This window comes from Grammomys surdaster, unplaced genomic scaffold, assembly GCF_004785775.1.
Source record: "Grammomys surdaster isolate TR1022 unplaced genomic scaffold, NIH_TR_1.0 138, whole genome shotgun sequence".
NCBI lineage: Eukaryota > Metazoa > Chordata > Mammalia > Rodentia > Muridae > Grammomys > Grammomys surdaster.
In genome coordinates, this window is record NW_021604596.1 from 8,798,666 (window position 1) to 8,819,742 (window position 21,077).

Sequence of the window (21,077 nt, forward strand, 5' to 3'; positions counted from 1 at the left end):
CCTGTCTTCTTCTGTATATAATGAGCATGGCACAGGGATCTCGGCTGCCCATGTCAGAGCCAGCATGTGACTCTCCATATTATCTATGGCAAGAGGAAGAAAGCATAAGGGAGGGATGGTGTTGTGCTGAGCCCTTTATATGGGTACAAGTGTGGTGCTATGGGATGCTGAGAGGCTAGAGGACCTTTCTGAATGTGTGTGCCACATGCACTTCTGACAGTGATGCATTGGGTTGGGTTTGCATGAAAACTTGCCAGCTTTGTAACTTCCTGCTCATGCCTAACATCTGTAAATTTCTCCATCATTATTTGTAAAACAAACATTAAAAATAGCCAAGTGGCTGCTTTCAAGATTCAACCACACTTGTACAACTAGAAAAAGACTTACTATAGAGTAGGTATCCCAAAAATGTGAGATATCCCAGACAGATGTAAATATTTTGGATAAGTTGTCTGTGGAAACATATTGCATTATATACAGTTCTTCTTAGTATTTTTTTCTTCTCTTCCTAAAGCCTCAATTAGCTGAAAAGGAAGGCAGATATGTCACAGCCATGTGCTATGGGATAGCTGTAACACTTGTTTGTGTTAAGAACTGTGATTCAGTCAACTCCAGTGGCTTAGAATCCAGAGAAGCATACCAAATTTTAAATGCCAGAGTTTAATTGAAACATGGTGTGAAGATGAAGATGTCTCCTTGCACTGAAACCAGCAGAACACTCCTAAACAAAGAGCAATCACAAATGGTAATTTAACTCATTAGGTCCAATTATAGCTAGCATTTTAATGAAATGGAAAAGGAAAACCAGAAGAGTAGACTCAACAAAATGTCCTTTTTAATGATTTTTGCTCTCTAAAAAACAAATTGCCCTGGGAAGTTACTTCTGACAACTCAGGGAACATAACTGTGTGGAGAAAAATGATGTGCCATTTCCTTAGACGTTAGCAACACTCTAAGTAGAGCCAGTGTTGTGGATGGTCAAATACATCTGAAGATCATTCATCGCACAGTGCTGGTGTTCTAAAGACATGTTTCATGACAGTGTTTCCCAGTGCTTATTGATTACCTCAAACCACAGGACATTTTGAAACAAAACAGGTTTGTCTATCATGCAAAGCCTACTCTATTAGGTCAAGGATGAGACCCTCCCTCCTGCACTGTGAATGGCTAGGGAGGTGCTGATCCCTGAATGAAACAAAGAAAGCAAAACCAACATTGATTTTCACACCTGCTCTTCCCCTGAGATTCAGCTCCAGAAGGTACACTTTTTCCCCATTAAATAATGGTTGATATTCATTGATATTTCTATATATCTCTGCATTTAGAATATTATCAACTATTTTATATCCAAATTGTATTTTTAATTGTTCCATTGAATTTTTTTCTATTAGAATTGTATTTTCAGCCATGTTTAGAATGTATAGTGGTACACACCCATAATTTCACCACTCATCAGGAGGAGTTCAACCTTTACTATACTGCGAGTTTAATGTTAGCCTGGACAACCTAGTGAAACTCTATCTCAAAAATAAAAATGGAATTATATTTTTCATTTTGAATAGATGGTCTATTTGCCTGCTTTAACCAAAGTTCAGGATTTGTCACTAGTATTACTAATGTCATTTACAAGGGCATAACAGATAAGTACAACTCTCACTGAATTAAAAACACTACCTATGCATTTTTGTTTCCTTAATAGAAAATAGAAAAATGGAATTAAAAATCTCTTTAGGGTTTGAAAAGATGAGTGTGCTTGCTCTGAAAATATGAGGTCCAAGTTCTAATCCCCAGAACCCAAGGGGAAAAAGTCCAGGTATGGTTGCTTAAACCTGTAAGGAAGTAGAGACTAATTGATTCCAAAAGCTTACTAGCCAACCAGACTTGCTGAAAGAGATGCAGATAGGTCAGAGAGAGGCCCTGTCTCACTGTAAGAGGCAACAAGGCAAAGAACCATAGAAAAACAGACTCGAAGCCCTGCTCTGTCCTCCACCTGCACAAACAGGAGCACATACCTGCAGTCATGTGCAATCACCATACATATAGCACCCACCCACCCACAAACACACACACATACTTTTACACACATGCACGTGCACATGCACATACATGTACATACACACACACTTGTACTCAACTTTAAAAATTGAATTGGATTATTTTCTTCTATGGGTGTATCCTCACACATACATGCATACACACAGTAAGTCAATAATTTTGATGAAAACTTTGTAAAATGGAACTGCACTCTTTTCTTTTGTAGATGTTCCATCTGCCACTTTTCTCAGCTTCATTCTTTCCTAAGGTTTTTTGGTTTTATATTGTAATATTTTATACACACTAACTTTATACCTTACCCCTGGTTACACTGTTATCCTAAGTTTCTAAGGCCCTAACTCTGATGTTAGCAAGCCAAGATTCTATTACCTCACTCTCTCTTAGTTAACTGTTTCCCTGTGTGCTTGGTCACTGGCTGTAGTGAGTCTATTTTCAGTGACTTGCTCTTGGATGAATCGCCTAAGCAGTCAACATGGATGGGTCTATTTCTTCTTCATGGCTTAGGGTTAATACACTAATAGCCCAAAGCTTGAGGATCTCGGGTTGACATTGCCAGGAGTGGAAATGTCTTCTTCCTGGTTTTTGTCCTGACACTGTGCTCATAGGCATCGTCTTCCTATTCTAACATCTCAGTATTCTGAGAGTCATGGTTCATTTGAGATACATCTCAGTTCTAGCTCTTGCCTCATTTACAGCTCAGACCTTCCCACGTTATATTCTCTCTGGCATCTTTGTTTCTGACACACAGCAATCCCTTATTTTTTAGCAATTTAAATACTGTTCTTGTTTTGTTCCATGGTACTTTTGATCAAATCCAGGGACCTTGGGTGTGTTGACAAGCATCTTACCATGGGGCTATATCTATTCCCAGCCTGTCAAGTTACTAATGCTTTAAAATATTTTAAAATATATTATTACAATGTGCTTGTTGCAATGAGATTTTTTTTTACATTTATTTATTGGGGTACACATATTGCACACCACACATAAGAAAGTCAGAGGGTACTTTTCCAGAGTCAGTTCTCTTCTCCCCAGATCAGACCCCAGGGGTCAAACTTAAGAGGTAGCAAGTGGCCTTAACCACTGAGCCACTGTGATACCATAAGTTTTTCTTGTTCCTTTAAACTAACATTACCCGTTTGCCCATAGCTTTAGTTTTTCTTACCATGTCATTATTCACAGTCTGAACAGTAATAGTAACAATTCAATAGTTTATAACCCAATGACCAATTGAACTAAATAAACTAGTCTCTGTTGCTTTGGAAACATGTTAATGTATGTGTGCATATCTGAGATTCTCCCTCATGTTCAAAGTCATAGACTAGAGACACACTTTTAAATAAAGGAACTCCTGGGGCCTTGGCTGGACTTGATTTGATTTATCACTCAAAATAACTGTGATGATTATGGAATTTGATTCTTAATTGGAAGTTAGAGAGAAAAGAAACTGAGAATCTTTGTTTTAAAAGTACCACCATTAACACATTGACACTTGCACTTTCCAAAGCCTGAGAATGTGCAGTAGGTCTTCTACAAGGTAATTTCCCACAATCCTCAGTAGTCAAGCTCTAAAACTACATGTAAAAACATTCTTTTTAAGGAGAGAAATGTGAAAGAAGATTTCTTAGTGAAAATGGGTGAATTCGTATCACCGGGATGGCCACTAACGCTGCTCTGGAATCTTACAGGAAAATCTCAGTGATTTGAGAAAGTAGCCACCCTATACACGAGGTGCAGCAGTGACTGCTACAACCCCACCAGTACACATCAGGCTGTGAAAACAAAAACAAACAAACAACAAAAAAGTCACCCTTCCCAAGCTTAAAAGCCTCTGTCAGAGGGAACTAATTTTCTTCAGATTTTTCTCCTGCATCTTACATATGGAAGGACTAGTGTTTACTGGTTAAAGTGTTCCAACTATATTTTCATTCAACTGTAAAATCCTAAAACTTTGACAGAGAACACAGTGGGTGAAAATAACCTTGGACTTTTTGGGAAATAATAGATTTTGGGAAAGAAACGCTTTAATTCTGGTGTATGGTTTCCTCTCTACATGGCTCAACAAACAGTGCCTATCATGAAGTGAAGCCCATTACGATATCTTTCTGCATCCTCTTCCTGTCCACATGAAGAGTAGGCTCAAATTCCTACACTAAAGGAGAAAAGTGCTTTTACTCTAGATAGTGTATTTAGAGACCTTCTCTAAATATATAACTATTGAATATATAGTTGTATACAAATTATTATATACAATAGGAATTTAAAGAAATTCGTGATTTAAATAATAAATCATGTTTGAAGACATAGAAAGTGGTCAGAGAACTTGGAATTTTTACTTTATTTAATCCCCCTGCTGATAACAGAATAAGTATTTGAAGCAAAATATTTTCCTAAAGACAAAGAAAAAAGTCAGAATATAGATTGTAGAAATTTTTGGTAATAAGACCATCTAATTCTTAAGAAGGCATATAGTTACTAAATCACTTAATTTAGCCAATAAATATTGTTACTGAATAACATTAGAACTTGGCAGAATTCAATTCAAAGACAAGATCTCCTTCTGCTGCCTAGACTGACCTCAAACTTGAAACCTGCTATGTAGCTAAGACTATGCGTGTGGACCACCTGGCCCAGCTTCACAGTAAATTTGCAAATAGCTAAGTACAGAATGCTAGGATCAATTCATTTTTCTATAATTATTTTTTCTTGCCATGCATCTTCTTGTTTTTAGTGTTATACTGTCAAGAAGCATATCCAATATTACTAGAGACTGTTAAAAATTCAGACTCCCCAGCTACGTCTAAGACCGGAGGAACTGGAGATTTACCAGAGCCACCAGGTGGTCATATGCCTATCAAAGTTTGAGAAGTTTTAAGTCTGTCTGAGGAGACAGAACGTTTTATGGCTGGGAGAGGAATCAGTGGGTAAAACTGCCTACTGCAAAATAGACATGAGGACCCATGTTCAGATCCCCAGCATCCAGTCAGAGCCTAGTCTGCCAGTCTGATGAGCTTCAGGTCAACGGGAGACCCTGTCCCCCAAAAAGTAATGTGGAGCACTGTAGAGGAAGATAATCTACGTCCATCTCTGGCCTCTACACACTAACAAGAAAGAAAGAGAGAGATTTCTAACTGGACAGCAAATATAACATTAACAAAAATGTCCTGAAATTACCTATTGACTGTAGATATGAAATGTAATGACTACTACCTAAGGGGGGGGGGACCCGCTGGACAGTAAGCACAACTTAAGAGGTGAATTTTATGTTGTCTAAATTACATCTTAATTTCCCGGAAATGGAAGGGTAGATGCGTTCGGCATGCACAGCTCAAATGAATGGAACCGCTTCCAACTTTTTTTTTTTCTAATCTCAAGAAAATGTAGATGCCCCATTTCCTGGGGGCTCAGTTCTCACCAGGAAAATAAACCACAGCAAGGTTTTGAATCTCTCAGCCCCATCAGTGCTCTAAAAGCCAATCTATGTCCTGAGGATCTGCCAGGTCCCCTAGGGGTGGGAGTCTGGGGGCGGGGGGGGGGGGGGAATAGAGCCCTCCCTCCGCACTCTAGAAGAGCTAACCAAACTGATGAAGGCTTTCCTAGGACACAGCTTGCGGAGGGCTGTGACAGGCCAGGAAACCTGGGTACTCAGTCAAGCAGAGATGAAGCGAAGGTGTAAAGAGCCGGAAATATTATCTGCCTGCTGCACATGTGGTCACAGCCTGCGGGGCGTGGGGGTGCAAAAGAGGAATGGAGACTTTGTTTCTCCATTCTATTATCTGCTGTCTGTCCTTCCCCAGCACCACTGTCAACAGGCAGTTGTTGTTGTTGTTGTTGTTGTTGTTGTTGTCGTCGTCGTTCATAGTTATTAAGAGGCCACTAGGAAATAGCTGGTCTGTTTTTCTGTTCTGCTACGAGTACCAAGTCGTAAATGGGTCTATTTCCCAGTTTTAATCTCATCTCCAGAGTGAGAGAGAGGTTGCCTATTCTCTCCCTAAGTAATTCTTGCTCATGCCCAGAGGACCATGGTAAAGCTGGAGAGTGCACTATGGTGGGTGTCTGCCCCCAAAGTGTCTTCAAAGACCCTTCCAGTTCTGATCATCTCTCCCACACAAACTGAGTCACTGGAGCAGAAAACTGGAACCTGTTCAGATCGTGCCTGTTGAGTAGAATTCCTTAGGGTGGCAGGGGCTGTAGAAATTGACCAAGCATACCCCCCCCCGTGGTGACAAAGCATCAGGTCCCCTGTGGTGACCTGGCATCCCACCACCTGTAGTGGGGCGGGAACCACGCGGGCTCACTCTGAGGGTGAGCGCAGCCCTCGAGTGCTCACCAGCAGCCAGCCTAGTTTCATGCGCGCGGTCGCAACCCTAGCTTGTCTGGGAGTCTGGAGAGACATCGCTGGACCCACTCCTGCAGCCCATGCTGCCCTCACCCATACTTACAAGCTGGGGTAGTAGCCGTAAGGTGGCAGCGGGAGCTGCTGGTAGCCGTCGTCTCCCAGTTCGTCCATCAGCAAATAGTCCTGGCTCTCGTTGCGCCGCGCGCCTGCTCCAGGGGCAGCCTTCGGAGAGCCGCCCCTCCGGGTCACGAACCCCGAGCTCTGGCTCATGGCACAGCGCCCGGCCGGCCTGCACCCCTGCTTCCGTAGATGGGAACCTGGGGAGAAGGGTCCGCGTCACCTACCGAGCTGGCCCAGAGCAAAGCGATGCCAGGGAGAGGATAATGAGGGAAGAGACGCAGATGCCCGGCTGCCTGGGTTCTGCCAGTGGCTTCCCAGCCCGCCAGAGTGGAAGTCACTACTTAGGGGCTTGGGAGACAGACGCGAAGGGAACCTTGACCTGAGCGCATCCGGACCGCGCAGACAGGCAGCCCCCGGCTCCCAGGCAGAGGGCACAGGCGGGGCCTCAGTGGCAGCCGCCAGGGAAAGCAGCTGAAGAGTTACTATGTCAACCGCGACTCTCCAGCCCTCGCCTCCCGCCTTCTTCCCCCACATCCTCCGTCACGATCCCCACCTTTAAAGGGATCGAAAGGACCGTCCAGAAATCCGCCGAGCCCTGTCTGACAGCCACAACATGCAGAGCCAGAATAAACCTAAACTAGGGGGAGCCAGGCACGCTCTTTATTTGGGCTTGGGAGGGCTAACTGCTCCCAAAGTAGGTTTCTTAAGTAACGCCAAGGGAGGGCTTTCGAGGAAGTTTCTTTTAAGTAACACTCAGAAAACAGGATCCTCTCCTTCTTCCACGCTGCCTTTATTTTCTCGAGATGTTTCTCTCCGGTTCCCAAGCTCCGACGTAATTTGGACTCCACTTTGAAATGAAGAACCGTCTGCGTTCTTACCGCGGAATGTTCCTGGTTCCTAAGAAAACCAACAAGAAAACGGACATTTTCCGATGATGCCTGCTTGCGTTAGGGAAAAATCTTCCCTAGTTCATTTGAATGCCAGAAATTGTGACTCTGCTTGGTGTGTTTTGCTTTGAACGCTTGTTTTAAAAATCTAATTAATTGGCATACATCAGTCAAAATCAAAACCTTCTCAACTAGGACAGATGGGAATTCTCTCAGTGGTTAAAGTGCTAGGGACAAAAGTATGGGGGCATGAGTTGGGGTCTCCAGCATTCACACAACAGGCTTCCATAGTGTAGGATATCTCTGTTATGAGCCTGGCTGGCCAGCTAATCTAGCCAAAACAGCAAGCTCAGGGAACCCTGCCTGAAAAAGTCAGGTGGAGAGCTGACAGAGAAAGAGAACTTAAATTGATCTCTGACTCCACATGGGCACTCAAATGCCCTATCCTGTGCCCATGTGCACATAGAGACAGAGACAGAAGAAGACAGAGACAGACACAGAGAGACATACAGATATAGACAGACAGACAGACAGACAGACAGACACAAACAGTAAATGAGTATTTGTAGTAGTTCAGTTAAGAGAAAATTAATAATCCGTTCAGTATTGATCAATATTTAATGCATACCAACCACCATTTTAGGATTCAGGGGCAAAGAGTTAAAGGACTGTCTGTCCTAACAGTGCTCGCAGGAAAGAGGAACAGTGGGGAAATAATCAGAGTGTACAGCTCTCACCTCTAAACCCTGCACTTGGAAGTCTGAGTCAGAAGATTGTGGAGAGTTCAAGTCTAACCTTGACTACACATTAGTTCCAAGCCAGCCTGGCCTACAGAGTCATAATCTGCCTCAAAAGGAAAAAAAAAGGAAAAAACACATATAAATTAAAAAGCAAATAAAATTCACAGAAATAGATACATGAATCAGGTTGATGTGGTGGTCCCAAGAAGACTACAAGATGGCTGAGAAGCTGCTAATTGATTTAAGACACACACACACACCATCACACACACCATCACACACACACACACCACCATACACACACACACACACACACACACACACACACACACACACCATCACACACTTCGAGGAGTCAATCATGGAAACAGCAGACATCAATCGAACCTGGGTGAAAGAACAACTTCTGCTTCCCAGAAACAAGTAGACAATAAAATGGTTGTTGGAGTCACAGCAATGACAACTACCTTCAAAGGCAGAAGGGAGACAGAAGAGGTTACAAATCAATAAAATATTACCTTTGGCAAACACTAAGGGGAACTGGAGAAAAGGAGCAGAAGCCAGGGACCTAGCTTTGTCTTTGGTGAATGTCCTTTGGATATGAAACATCATTCCTAGAAGGCTAAGTGATAGTCTTGGTACCTGAAGTCGAAGAGATGACTCAGTGGTTAAGGGCTGTTGTTCTGTAGGACCAGAGTTTAGTTCCCAGCACCCACATTAGGCTGCTCACAACTGCCTCTAACTCTAGTTCCAGGAGATCCAATGCCTTCTTCTGGCTTCTGTGGGGGCTGCACTGACATGCATACAACACACAAACACACACACACACACACACACACACACACACACGTTTTTTCAAGGCTTGATACTCAATGCAGTATTCAGAGATAAACTTTGGGGTACGACTGGGTCATGAGACCCTGAACTCCTGTGTGTGTGACACATCAAGGCCTTGTAAGGTTACTGGTAGGTGTTGAAAGCTTGCAGGTGGCATGGAGGAGGAAAAGATGCATGGCAGGTATGCTCTGGAGGGTATGTCTTGCCCTTCGATCCTTTCTCTCTCCTCCCTGCTCTTTCTTCTTCATGGCCACCATGAAGTAAGCAGCTTCTTCTTCACTACAGACTGAGAATCGTGGAGCCTGTAGTAAGCACAGCCTGAAAGATCTGAGATGGGAACCAAAGTGAATCTGTTCTCCAGAGTTGTTTCTCTCTGGTATTGTGTCACAGTGTTAGGAAGCTGTAACACATCACAGAGATATAATGAGCAGACCTATGGATGGGCTATTAAAGACATAAAGCATTCTTTGGACAAAAGAAAAAAATCATACTTACCCTGGAAAACTAACCCACGGTTGGTTGTTTCTAAGAGCTTCCTTTTAAGCTATCAATATATGGAAGCATGGTTTAAAATTCTGACTACTCCATGGCAATTAAATCCAGCAAAAAGATTCTGCTTGAAATCTGTTGGTTTGTGGTGGTTCTGGCTTGTTCTGTTGCTGTAATAAACACCATGACTTGGAGCGAGAGGGAGAATGTCTAGCTTACTTCTACATCAGTGCATCACTGAGGGAAGTAGGCAGGGACTTGAAGGCAGGGACTCAAGCAGTCTGTGGAGAAATGCTGCTTAGCGCTTGATCCTCATGGCTTGCTCAGCTTGCTTTCTCATACAGCCCAGGATCACCTGCCTATCCACAGTAGACCGGGTCCTCCCACACTGACCATTACTTAAAAATGCCCCCACAGACATGCCCACAGGCCAATGTGATGGCAGTAATTGTTCACCAGAGCAAACGACACTATGTCAAGTTGACTAAAACAAAGTAACACAGTGATCGCGCCAACTATAAATACCCAACAGCTTGAAGACTTAAATTAATCAAATAATAAATGTTTCATTTAAGCAATGCCTGGGTAACCTCTTTGGGAACACCAAGTATGGGAGGCAATGGAGCTGGTGATGTAACCTTCAACCATTTTCTAGTCAACTCAAATTCTGTAGGTGGAAGCAGGGTTAGAGAAATCCACGTTGGTGGTGAAAGTGTTAGGCTTTCACCTTAGAAGAGCTCCCAGGGAGTCTGTCACTTGTTGTGTTGTGGCAGAGAGTTGAGCTGTTTGTGCCTTTTCTCAACACTGTTTTTCATTCGCACATAACAACCTTCACACTGAACAAAGTTATTAAATTTATACGGTGACATCAATTTATCATTTGGTAGAACAAGATACCTTTTTTTTTTCTTATTTGAAATACAGTCATCACTAGAGCAATGCAAGGGCATTTCTGTGGTAGGCAGACAGGGTCTATACATGAGTCAAGGATTCTGAGAGGCTTATATGAGGAAATAAAAGATTATACGATGTCTAAGTATGAAATGTCTCTACGGGCTTATATATTGGTATATATTGTGGTCACGATTGGATCCTAGGGTCCCTGACTTACTCAGTAGATTAATTCCTCAATGAACTCAACTGTAATGGCATTATTGGGAATAAATGAAGCATCAGAGAAGGACCTTGGTTGGTGGTAGGTAACGAAGTGTCTTTGGGGAGCTGTGTAGTCTCCAATCGCTTTCCCATCTGCCTGCTCTTTTGGTTTGCCACGAGACAAGCAGCCGCTGTGCATGCTTTCACTGTGCTTTCAGGACCCTGATGCTCTGCCTCACCACAGGCATGGAAACGACAGCCTTGACATGTAGAATGCCTCCAATAGCACTGTGGGCTGAAATAAAGCTTTTTTTTCTTCCCCTTTTCTTGTTTATTTCATCCCAGCAACACAAAGTGTGGCTGACACAGATAGGAAGTATGAGAGCTTGAATTTGTGTTTTTTTTGGAGGGGGATGGGGGAGTGTGGGGGTGTGGGATGATCTTAGGAAGTTCTCAAATCTTCCTGTCTCAGTCACTTTAAGGCTGGGAATACAGCTATATACCATGGCACATGACTAAGCCTCACTCAACTGGGTGATAACAGATATTATCTGATGTCTCTGTGTCACAGGTTGTTAATCTACAAGGAAATGTAATTACTGAGGGCAACTTTGTCTCTAATGTCCCACATTCTCTAGTCATGTAAGCAGTCGTGCTTTTATAGTTAAGTCAGTAAAGAACGAGAGGATACCTTCCCTACCAAATGCTTCTGAGTCAAGTGTGGAATACTGAACAGATCTGGAAGGAGGAAAGTGGGGGCATAAACCGATCTCAAGATTAAAAATTGCTGTATGAGATATGAACATGAATTTCTCACAGAGTTGGAAATTTTAATTTAAGCCTGTAGCTTTATGTAGTGTGTTTTGGTTGTTAATTCTGAAACATGACGGTTAATGTGAGCTATATGTCTTGAAAGGAAACTTTGCCTCTGTACACCTATCTGCACTATGTGACTGATTTTACAAAAACTGTTATTACACAGGGCTGAAGAGACAGCTCCCGGGTAGAGCTCTTCCAGCAGATCCAGATTGGTTTCCTCAGTAATTACCCACAGGAGCAGCTCACAGCCACTGTCAATCCAGTTCCAGGGTATCTAATATCATCTTCTGACCTCTATAGGTACCTATACTCATTGGTACATACACATACAAAAAATGCAGAAGTCAATGAAACTCATATTGAAATATGAAGCAAAGTTAATGTTATATTATTTGTACAATTGCTGAGATAGATGGCAAATTGATAGAAGATGAGTGACGGATAGATACATAGATGGATGATGGGTAGATAGATGATAAATAGATAGATGATAGATAGATAGATAGATAGATAGATAGATAGATAGATCTATCTTTAAAATCTGTGTTTAGTTTAATACATGGTATGTACCGTTTCTTCGCATGGCTCATCCTGCTATATGATGTCAGAGAATAATACACATATTTGTAATTCTAACTATAAGTAATGTGTGAAAGACTTATTTCTGATTACAGAACCCAAACGATAAGTGTCATCAATGTAACAATATTGATTTAAAAGTTGTTAAAATTATATTTGTCTGGAAAAATTCCATTTGGTATCAAACAAAAGGAATCAATGGTTTTAATGTGAAACCTTGAAATTACTAGAAAAAATATAGGAAAAAATATTTCACAGCATAGACATATGTCTTTCTGGATAGACTCCAATAGTGCAGAAAATAATAAATAATTAACAGTGTTGTACCAATATATTAAAACATTTCTGCACAGCAAAAGAAAACAACCAACAGTGAAGAGACAGTTTACAGAATGAAAAATATCTCTTTCAACTATTCATCTATCAGGGGATTAATATTTAGATTATATGAAGAACTCAAAAGCATAATCATCAAAAGACAAATAATTCAATTGAAAACAGGCAATTGAACTGAAAAATTTGAAATGCAGAAATATAAATGGCCATTAGGTACATAGAAAAATATGTAACATTCTTAGCCATCAAGGAAACACAGATCAAAATTATACTGAAGATCTATTTTATCTCAGTGGCAAAACTGTCAGCAAGAAGATAATCAGCAGCCATTGTTGAGGAACAGGGGGAAGGGAACCCCAGTACACTGTTGACAGGAATGTAAACTAGTCCATGGAAATAAGCATCAAAGTCTCAAAATCTAAGAGATAAATTACTACACAATCCAACTCTACCACTTCTGTGTGCATCAAAGACCATATACATTAGAGATTCATGCACGCTCCGTTCATTATGGCATTCTTTACACCAGGGAAGTCATGAAATCAATGAAATGCCACTCTATGGATAAATGGACTTTTAAAATGTGGTATTTGTAAATAGTTGTATATATCTAGCTGTGTTCGTTTGAATGAGGATGGTCCCCATATATTTGAATGATTGTTCCCCAATTGTTGGAAATAGTTGGGAAGGACTAGGATGTGTGGCTGTATTAAAAGAGGTACATCACTGGGGGAGGAGGGGGTTCAAAAGCCCACAGCATTCCAGTTGTCTCTCTCTCTGCCTTGTATTTACCATCTTAATGTGTGAACTCTCAGCTACTGTTCCAGATTCGTGCCTGCCTGACTATGGACGTGATTCCCACCATGATGGTTATGGACTCCATTACTCTTTGGAACCATTATCCTCAAATTAAATGCTCTCTTTTATATGTTACCTGGGTTATGGTTTCGCTTCACAGCAATAGAATAGTGACTGAAACACTAGCCCTTAAGAAGCAAAAAGCCACATTGTTTGCAAGGCAATGAGCAGAATGCAAAACAATCATGTTAAGTAGAATTAACAGTGTCCTTTTAACTCTGCGATGTCTAAACTTGATGACTATTCTGTCACAACTTCAAATACAACTGATATAAGAGCATCAAAAATGGCAAGTAGATTTGTCTTTGAGAAGTGGGCAGGTTCTCAGAGAACCTTCTGCTGTGACAGGGGTAGGAGGTGTTTCATGTGCCATTTCTTTCTCAATTTCTATTCTGAAAAAAGTATCAAAGGCAAATGAGAGAAATATCTGGGGAAAGAATAATGCTGTTTGTCTAAATTTCCAAATTGTCTATGCCATATTCCATAAATAATAAAGCTTTGTCTCTCTACAAAAACTACATTAGATATTTACAACCTATTTTTTAATAAACTGAAAATTTCTAGTCTTTTACACTGAAAAACTTAAATACTATGTGCCTAAGAACAAGAATAGTCAAGTGTTGGGCTGTGGAAATGGATGGGTTGGCATCAAGAGCACTTGCTACATGAGCATAGGATCTGGGTTTGGTTTCCAGCACCCACATGGAGGCCCACAGGTGTTGGTAAATCCAATTCGGGGGATCCTACACCCTCTTCTGAACCAAACATACATGTAGAACACATCTATACATGTAGATAGAACATAGACATAAAATAAAAATAAGCATAAAAGTTTTAGATAGAATAATCAGATATAACTATCAAAACTAACACACTGTATTATCTTATCTGCAGATATTCACTCCAATTTTGCAAAATAATATCCTTCACTACTACCTTAATCTCTGGTCCAGTACTAACCCAGGCTCATAAATTGTCTTTAGTTTCTTTAATGGTTTTTATAAGCTCGGCTCAGAGAATGGCACAATTAGAAGGTGTGGCCCTGTTAAAGTAGGTGTGTCACTGTGGATGTGGGCTGTAAGACCCTCATCCTAGCTGCCTGGAAGTCAGTATTCTGGTAGCAGCCTTCAGATGAAGATGTAGAATTTTCAGGTCCTCCTGCATCATGAATGCCTGGATGCTACCATGTTCCTGCCTTGATGATAATGGACTTAACCCCTGAATCTGCAAACCAGCCCCAATTAAATGTTGTCCTTTATAAGACTTGCATTTGTTATGTTGTCTGTTCACAGCAGTAAAACCCTAACTAAAACAGAAGTTGATACCAGGAGTAGGGTATTGTTGTGATAGGCCTGACCATGCTTTTGTCTGGAGGAATGTGAATTTGGGGGCTTTGGATTTAGAAAGCAGTGGAATGTTTTAAATGGGGCTTAGTGGGCTATCCTAGTAGGAATATGGAACCCTTTGTTGCTAAGTATGATTTGAACTATGCAGACCTAGCCCAAGAGGTTTCAGTGGAGAAGAATTTCAGAATGTGGTCTGGAGACTATTTTTGTGGTATTTTGGTAAAGAATGTAAGTGCTTTTTGCCCATGTCTGAAGAGTTTAGCTGAGTCTAAGATAAAGAGATTCATATTAAGTGTGTTAACAAAAGAAGTCTCAAAAATCCCCAGTATAGATGTTGTTCTCTGGTTAAGTCTCATGAAGAGCATTTTGAACAAGCATAGCAAGCTTAGAAAGGAAAATAATAAAATATATGGTTCAAGTATGAAAAGGGCACCAGGAAGTGAAATAGAGCTGAATCTTATATTCTAGGAGATAACAGATTGAGGGATTTGGAGGTGAGATCCCAGGCATGGTGGTACACACCTTTAATCCCAGGAGACAAGGCCAAAGAGACCTCTGAATCCAAGGCCAGTTCAGGACAAAGCAGGTTTAGTGAAGAAAAGCTTAATTCCAGACATGATGGTATACACTTTTAATCCCAGCATTATAGGAGACAAACATGGATCTCTCAGTTCAAGGTCAATCTACAGAGCAAGTTCCAGGAAAGCCAAGCTTAGGGAGAGAGGGAGTTGGAAAATAGAAGCCTGATAATAGACTAAGGAGAGCCATTCCAGCCCCAGCAAGCAGCAAAACATGGCAGCTTCAGGGATGTGGCTCTGGCTTTAGAGTGAAAAATAGAAGGAACTACTGGGACAATTGATGCTGTCTGTGGATAAAAAAAATTAATCACATTTGTAAAACAGTATCTAGTGTATTAACATTAAAGGTATATCCATAAGAGTTGAACTATTAATAATGCAAGTAATTAATAGTAGATGAATAGCTTTGTGAGTATGTAGTTTCACATTGTTAGAGACACATCTTTGGAGTAAATTCTTGGGAGTAAGACTCACAGATTTGGAGCAAGCAGAGTTTCTTAAATCTGAAACGCCAGGGTCAACTCTGTCACTTTTTGTTACAGCTATAGTTTCCTTTGAGTATCTGTTGTTTTAATTTAAATTTAAATTTTAGTGTATAAAGAGTTAGACTTCATTTTGGAATTTTTGAAACAAAATTTGTAGTTCGTTGGTTGTCCTCTCCCATTACTCCGGAGGGTGTCAAGTAGTGTAACCAGTACAGAAACCACTCTGGATGTTGCTTCAAAAGGTAAAACTAGAACCTACCCTAAGTCCAAGTTATGCACTGTTGTACAAACATGAGAAGTCTAATATTTTTGTTTATAACTCAGTAAATGTGGTTGAACGTAAATTGCAATCTAATTTTTCCTGAGTGACAACTCAAATCTCAATCCTATCTTTCAATATTTGGCACTGCTGTTTGGTGTCTGCCCCATTCAGGTACAGTACATGTCAGAGACATGCCAGAGTTTATTCACAGAATTTAGGAACAATCTAACTATAATGATCTTCTTTTAGACTTCCTAGAAGTTGGGGTTTCCCTGAATTCTCTCCAGTCATCAACAATTCATAAAGATGATGGATTTCTACTAGAGACTTACACCTTCCACTGTCCTCTGGTGAAAGTTATAAAAAAAGATAAACTTCTTTCATGTGGTCAAAGGTGAGCCTATTTTCACCCATGCTTAAATGACTGTTGTTTGTATTTTCCAGGATTCAAAGCTGTTACATGTGGCAAGTCATATGAAAATCCATTTGCTTTGTAGTACAGAGACATCCCAGCTAACTGTTGAAACCAAATACAAGAAGAATATAATCTCAAAGAAAAGCTCATGAAACATGATACAGCATGCACATGAGATGGAAACACCAGGCAATTTCCTAATGATTTATCGTTGGCCAGCAATGTGAAAATGGTATAAATGACTAAAAGCTTACCAGTCAATTAATTACCCAACATGACCAAGAGACAGTGTATAACTTATTTAAATCTTACCATGATCTAGTATTGAGTCATTTTTTTCTACATCTGGGGTCAGGGAAAGTTATACTTTCTCATATAATGCGACTGTGGATGTGACTGCATTTTGGTATCTACATATCTCATTCATTTGGGAATTTACTAATGTGTTTGGTATGAAGAATGAAATTTTCTCTTTTACTAAGTAGCTGTTCACGCATGGTACAGTAGTTTTCATAAAACGTACATTCCCATCTCAATGTTTTTAGATATCAACATTATCATATGTTAAATTCAAAGCATTCATGGCTCTGTATCTAACATGATGTTTTACTTAAATGATGTGATCATTCACTAGTGAGTCCTACATGTTTAATGAACAATCATATTTTAATACATTTGTGACACAGTTCTCATGCTTTAGTGTTTCTTTTTAACTTTCCAATTATTCTTGTGTTTTTCATATAAACTTTTGTTGGCATTTTAGCAGTGATCACAATTAAAAATTGACATCTTTACAATGTTGAGTAAGCATATAAAAATACAGAAGTCTTTCTACTTGCTGAATTCAGAACTGTTTCAACAACCTTTTTAAGTGAGTTGAAGAAAGTGGTGTTGGTGTATCTCCATGACCCCTCTTGATGCTTCTGAAACACTCCCAGGGTGCTTCTACTTTGGAGCCTTTCTTCTTCCTGCTCTTCAATCTGGGGAGATCCTGCCATAGACATCTGCTGTGCTCCTTGGTCCAGATCACGTCTGAGTATCTGTATTTCATTTTTCTTATTTCATCTCTGTCACTGTCATAAATACCTTGACCAAAAGGAATGTAAGAGAAGATGGGGGGTATTCAGCTTACAATCCCAGGTTACTGCCCATTATTGATGGGAAATGAAGGCAGGAATCCATGCAGTTGGTTACATCACATCCTTTGTGGAGAGCAGAGAGAAATGAATGCACTCATGTTGCTGTCTGTTGCTGCTGTGCTGTTGCTTCATCTACCTTTCTCATGCCCTGTATAGCTCAGATTCTAGCCTGCAAAACAGTGCCGTGCACAGCTGTCTGAGCCTTTCTTTTGTTTTATAATTTATTTTTTCTCAAATCGTAATTCATTCACACAGGGGTTATAAACACAGAAAGGCAGGATGTGGGGAAGGGAATGACACTGGAGTGTGGGTGTTCAGGGGGAATACAGATATCTTCAGAACCGGGTATCGGCTGGGTGAAGGTTCAGGGGACAAGTCACTATGACTCTGCCTATGACTCGCTTAACCTTATCTAAGTTGGTATTGTCTGCCAAGGCTACCTATTTACAAGGTCTATGACTACTCAAGCTTGTAGATTTCCACAAAAGCTGCCTGTTTACATTAGCTTATAGCCATCTGTTTCAATGTTTTTCCACTGAGACCCAAGACTTGGTGTTAGTATACATGTATGACAAGCCTATTGCTGATTTTAGGCCTATGGTTGATTTTAGGCCTTCAGTGTGTAAGCAGGGCTGCCCCTGACATCTCCTCCCTTCTCTTAAGTATAGAAGGGCTGTGGCAATTCTAATCTTGTGAAGGCGGGGATACAGGCCTGACTTCCAGTAATTGAAGGGGAACTTGTAATGTGTCTGAGCCTTTCTACATCAGTTAATAATAAAAACAATACACCACAGACTTTCTCACAGGCCAACCTGATTTACACAGTTACTCAACTGAGGCTCTCTTCTCCAATGAATCAAAGTTGAAGCAAGTTAATACATTGAATTAACCACCATAGATGGCTTCCCTGAGTGCCCAAGATAAGTTGTGTTTTCTTAAAAAAAGAAGTTCAAAACACTACTCTGGTGTCTTGGTTTCCTTGGTACACATCCCAGTGATGGAAGGATAACTTGTTCAGTGGCTGTCTCTCCTGGTTGGCTATCAAATCCATGAATGTGGGACCTTTCCCAGTCTCTCAGTGCCTGGAATAGTGTCTACTGCAGAAATAATATTTCGTGGTTCTTTCAAAACAATTCTTTCTGTCTAACCAGTTCAATTACTCCATACTTTATTTAGTGAAATGCAGTGCACAGAACCTGAGGCATATGGGAAGGGGAAGGGAGGAAGGTAAGGAGGGAGAGAAGGAGGAAGCAGGGAGGTGAGTGATGAAGGGGGAGTTAGAGCTTGCTGAACAGTTAGCTCTGTAACTTGTACTTATGGTAATAAAAAAAAAAACAGTTGCTGCATCCCTCTCCACTGTGCACACTCTGAGGTGCACATACTGAGTCTCCATTGTGTTCAGGAAAAGTGAAATCAAATATTAAATATGGATATATATTTTTGGAGAAACTGAAGGAACTTTGAAGAAAGAACTTAAAGGCTCAATGAATAAGAAGTCTAACCACAGATAAAGCGCTAATGAGTCGTAGCAGCATATGAGGCGATAACATCATGAGTGATGTGAAAAAAACATGTATTTGAAAATATAATCACAAAACTCAAATATGTACTATTAAATGAGCATTGAAAGGTTCAATATAAGGTAACGTACAAATTCTAGAAACCAGACAAAAGAAAATATTTTAAAACATAAATCCTTTACCAACAAAAAATATTTAGATGTTGAAAAAGTAGTTCTTTGTAAAGCTGACTGCACTAACAATAGTCAGGCAGATGACAAAGGACTTAATGCTAACTGGATGTGTGACCCTGTGATTAGAGAGGAAGATAGTATGTGCCCAACAGCAGCCGAATTCCGAGAATGGCTGGCAGAGAAGAGACTGAAGGCATCCAGTATCCTTGTCTGTCTTGTTCATACCACAGAGATGCTTTCATGGCATTAATGGAATAACTAGATTTTTGAAAAGGAAAACAAGCTATGTATAACAGGAGAAATAGCCTGCCTAACTGAGCCTAAGTTAGTCTAAGCTATTTTTAGTCTGTGATTCTGTCCTAGTAGGCCCTTGAGAATTCGAGGGAAATATGGATAGAAAAAAAATTTGCTCTTTTCCCAGCTTAATGATACAGAGATAGTCTTGAAATACATTTAATATGGTCTTATGTTCTAAAGATAACCCTGTTTCTGTCAATCAAAGAGAAACTAGGAAACTGGAAGGTTTATTCCTATGACTTGGCATTTTCTCCAGAGTGCCTGTTGTGCCTTACTAAAGGCTGAGGAGTCACACCAGGATACTGATACTGACTGTGGGAGTAAATCAGACAGCTGTGTGAGACACACACCTGGCCGGACCTCGTTTGGGATAAATGCTTGTAAATGGATCTGAGCTGCTCTGATCCCCTTCTCAAATCCAAAGCTAAATTGTTTCCAGTCCAGCACTGCTTAACTAATATTATCTTTTTAAAAGTGTTTGTGTTTTGCATAGTGCTTGGCAGTGTTGGGAGACAGTGAGGATGATGAGGTGCAGTTTCTATGGCTCCAGTGCCACGAAGCCTGCTCTGCTTCATGCCCTGGGAGAAAGGTGGCTGCACTGAAGCACACCTAGGATAATGACAAACACACAATGGCACAGAGACGGATGGCTCAGGGGACCTACTCAGGTTTTATTGTTAGAGGCTCTATCAGAACAGAGGCTCTTACTAGGAGTTAGACCAAGAGCTATGCAGGTTCTAGCACAGGGAAGTAGATAGTTCTGGGCTGCTGGAGAACTCTACAATTGGAACAAAAACTTGAAGAAAGAGAAAAGAAAAGTCCACCTCACTCCTCGGAGAAGTCTGTTTTCTCTTCTCACTCAAGTTTTTGTCCCTCTTTGAATAGTGTCTGGTCTCAAAACCTTTTACTAACTTCTGTCTTCACAGTCTCCTCCATGGAATTAAATCACATTCATTCTTTTTATTCCAAAATCTTAGTACATTTCTAGAAACCAGAAAAAAACTTTTTCCCCAAAATCCATCCATGTGGTCGGTGTAATGTGAGGTCAGCAGGTCCTCATCTGCCGTCCTTTCTTGGGTACACAGAGGAATGGAAGTTACAAAGCTCCACAAAGGGACAAACATTCTTATGTACAAGCAGTTTCACTGCTAAGGTCATCAAATCTGGAAGAAAAACATCTGGAATTCTGAACTAGTTTGTTAAAATCCAGATGAGGGCCAGGGCTATTTCCTATATACTACAGGATAGGCTTTTATACTAATGTGAATAAGGAAAACAGTAACAAAAAAAGGGAGGAGAAAATCACAATCATACCGTTTCAAAATGAGTATTACCAGTTGATTTATATTCTTCATTTATAAATTTTTATATATTTTTTATTAGAGATGTAACTAAGTTAAAAAAATGCTTGCCTGGTGCACTTAAAATCTTGGTTTGAGCCTCAGAACCACATAAACTAGGTGTTACAGTGCATACCTATAAATCCAGCCCTTAAGAGATGGAGGCAAGAGGATCAGATGCTCAGGGTCATGCTTAGCTAAATAGTGAGTTCAAAACCAGACTGAGATATGTATATGAATGTGTTAAAATTTTACAAAAACATTTTAAGAAAGTTATGTGCTTATATACTATACTATTAACTATTCTGTATCCACTTTTAACCTAACAACAGTTGGTAACTATCTTCATGTGTAACATAAATATTGTT

At 40.4% G+C, this 21,077-nt stretch overlaps 1 protein-coding gene across 3 annotated transcripts in view; it reads right to left on the reverse strand.

The window, feature by feature from the left end:
• Trpc6 (transient receptor potential cation channel subfamily C member 6) overlaps nucleotides 1-6,954 on the reverse strand; it is a 101,189-nt gene extending 94,235 nt beyond the window's left edge. For 2 of the 3 annotated variants that reach the window (XM_028763361.1, XM_028763363.1), the window contains exon 1: nucleotides 6,498-6,954. In XM_028763361.1, the coding sequence (XP_028619194.1) occupies nucleotides 6,498-6,664 (167 nt within the window). In that variant the 5' untranslated portion in view covers nucleotides 6,665-6,954. The remainder of the gene's footprint in view (nucleotides 1-6,497) is intronic. The other variant, XM_028763362.1, reaches the window with a different exon arrangement.
• Nucleotides 6,955-21,077: the final 14,123 nt, after the last annotated feature.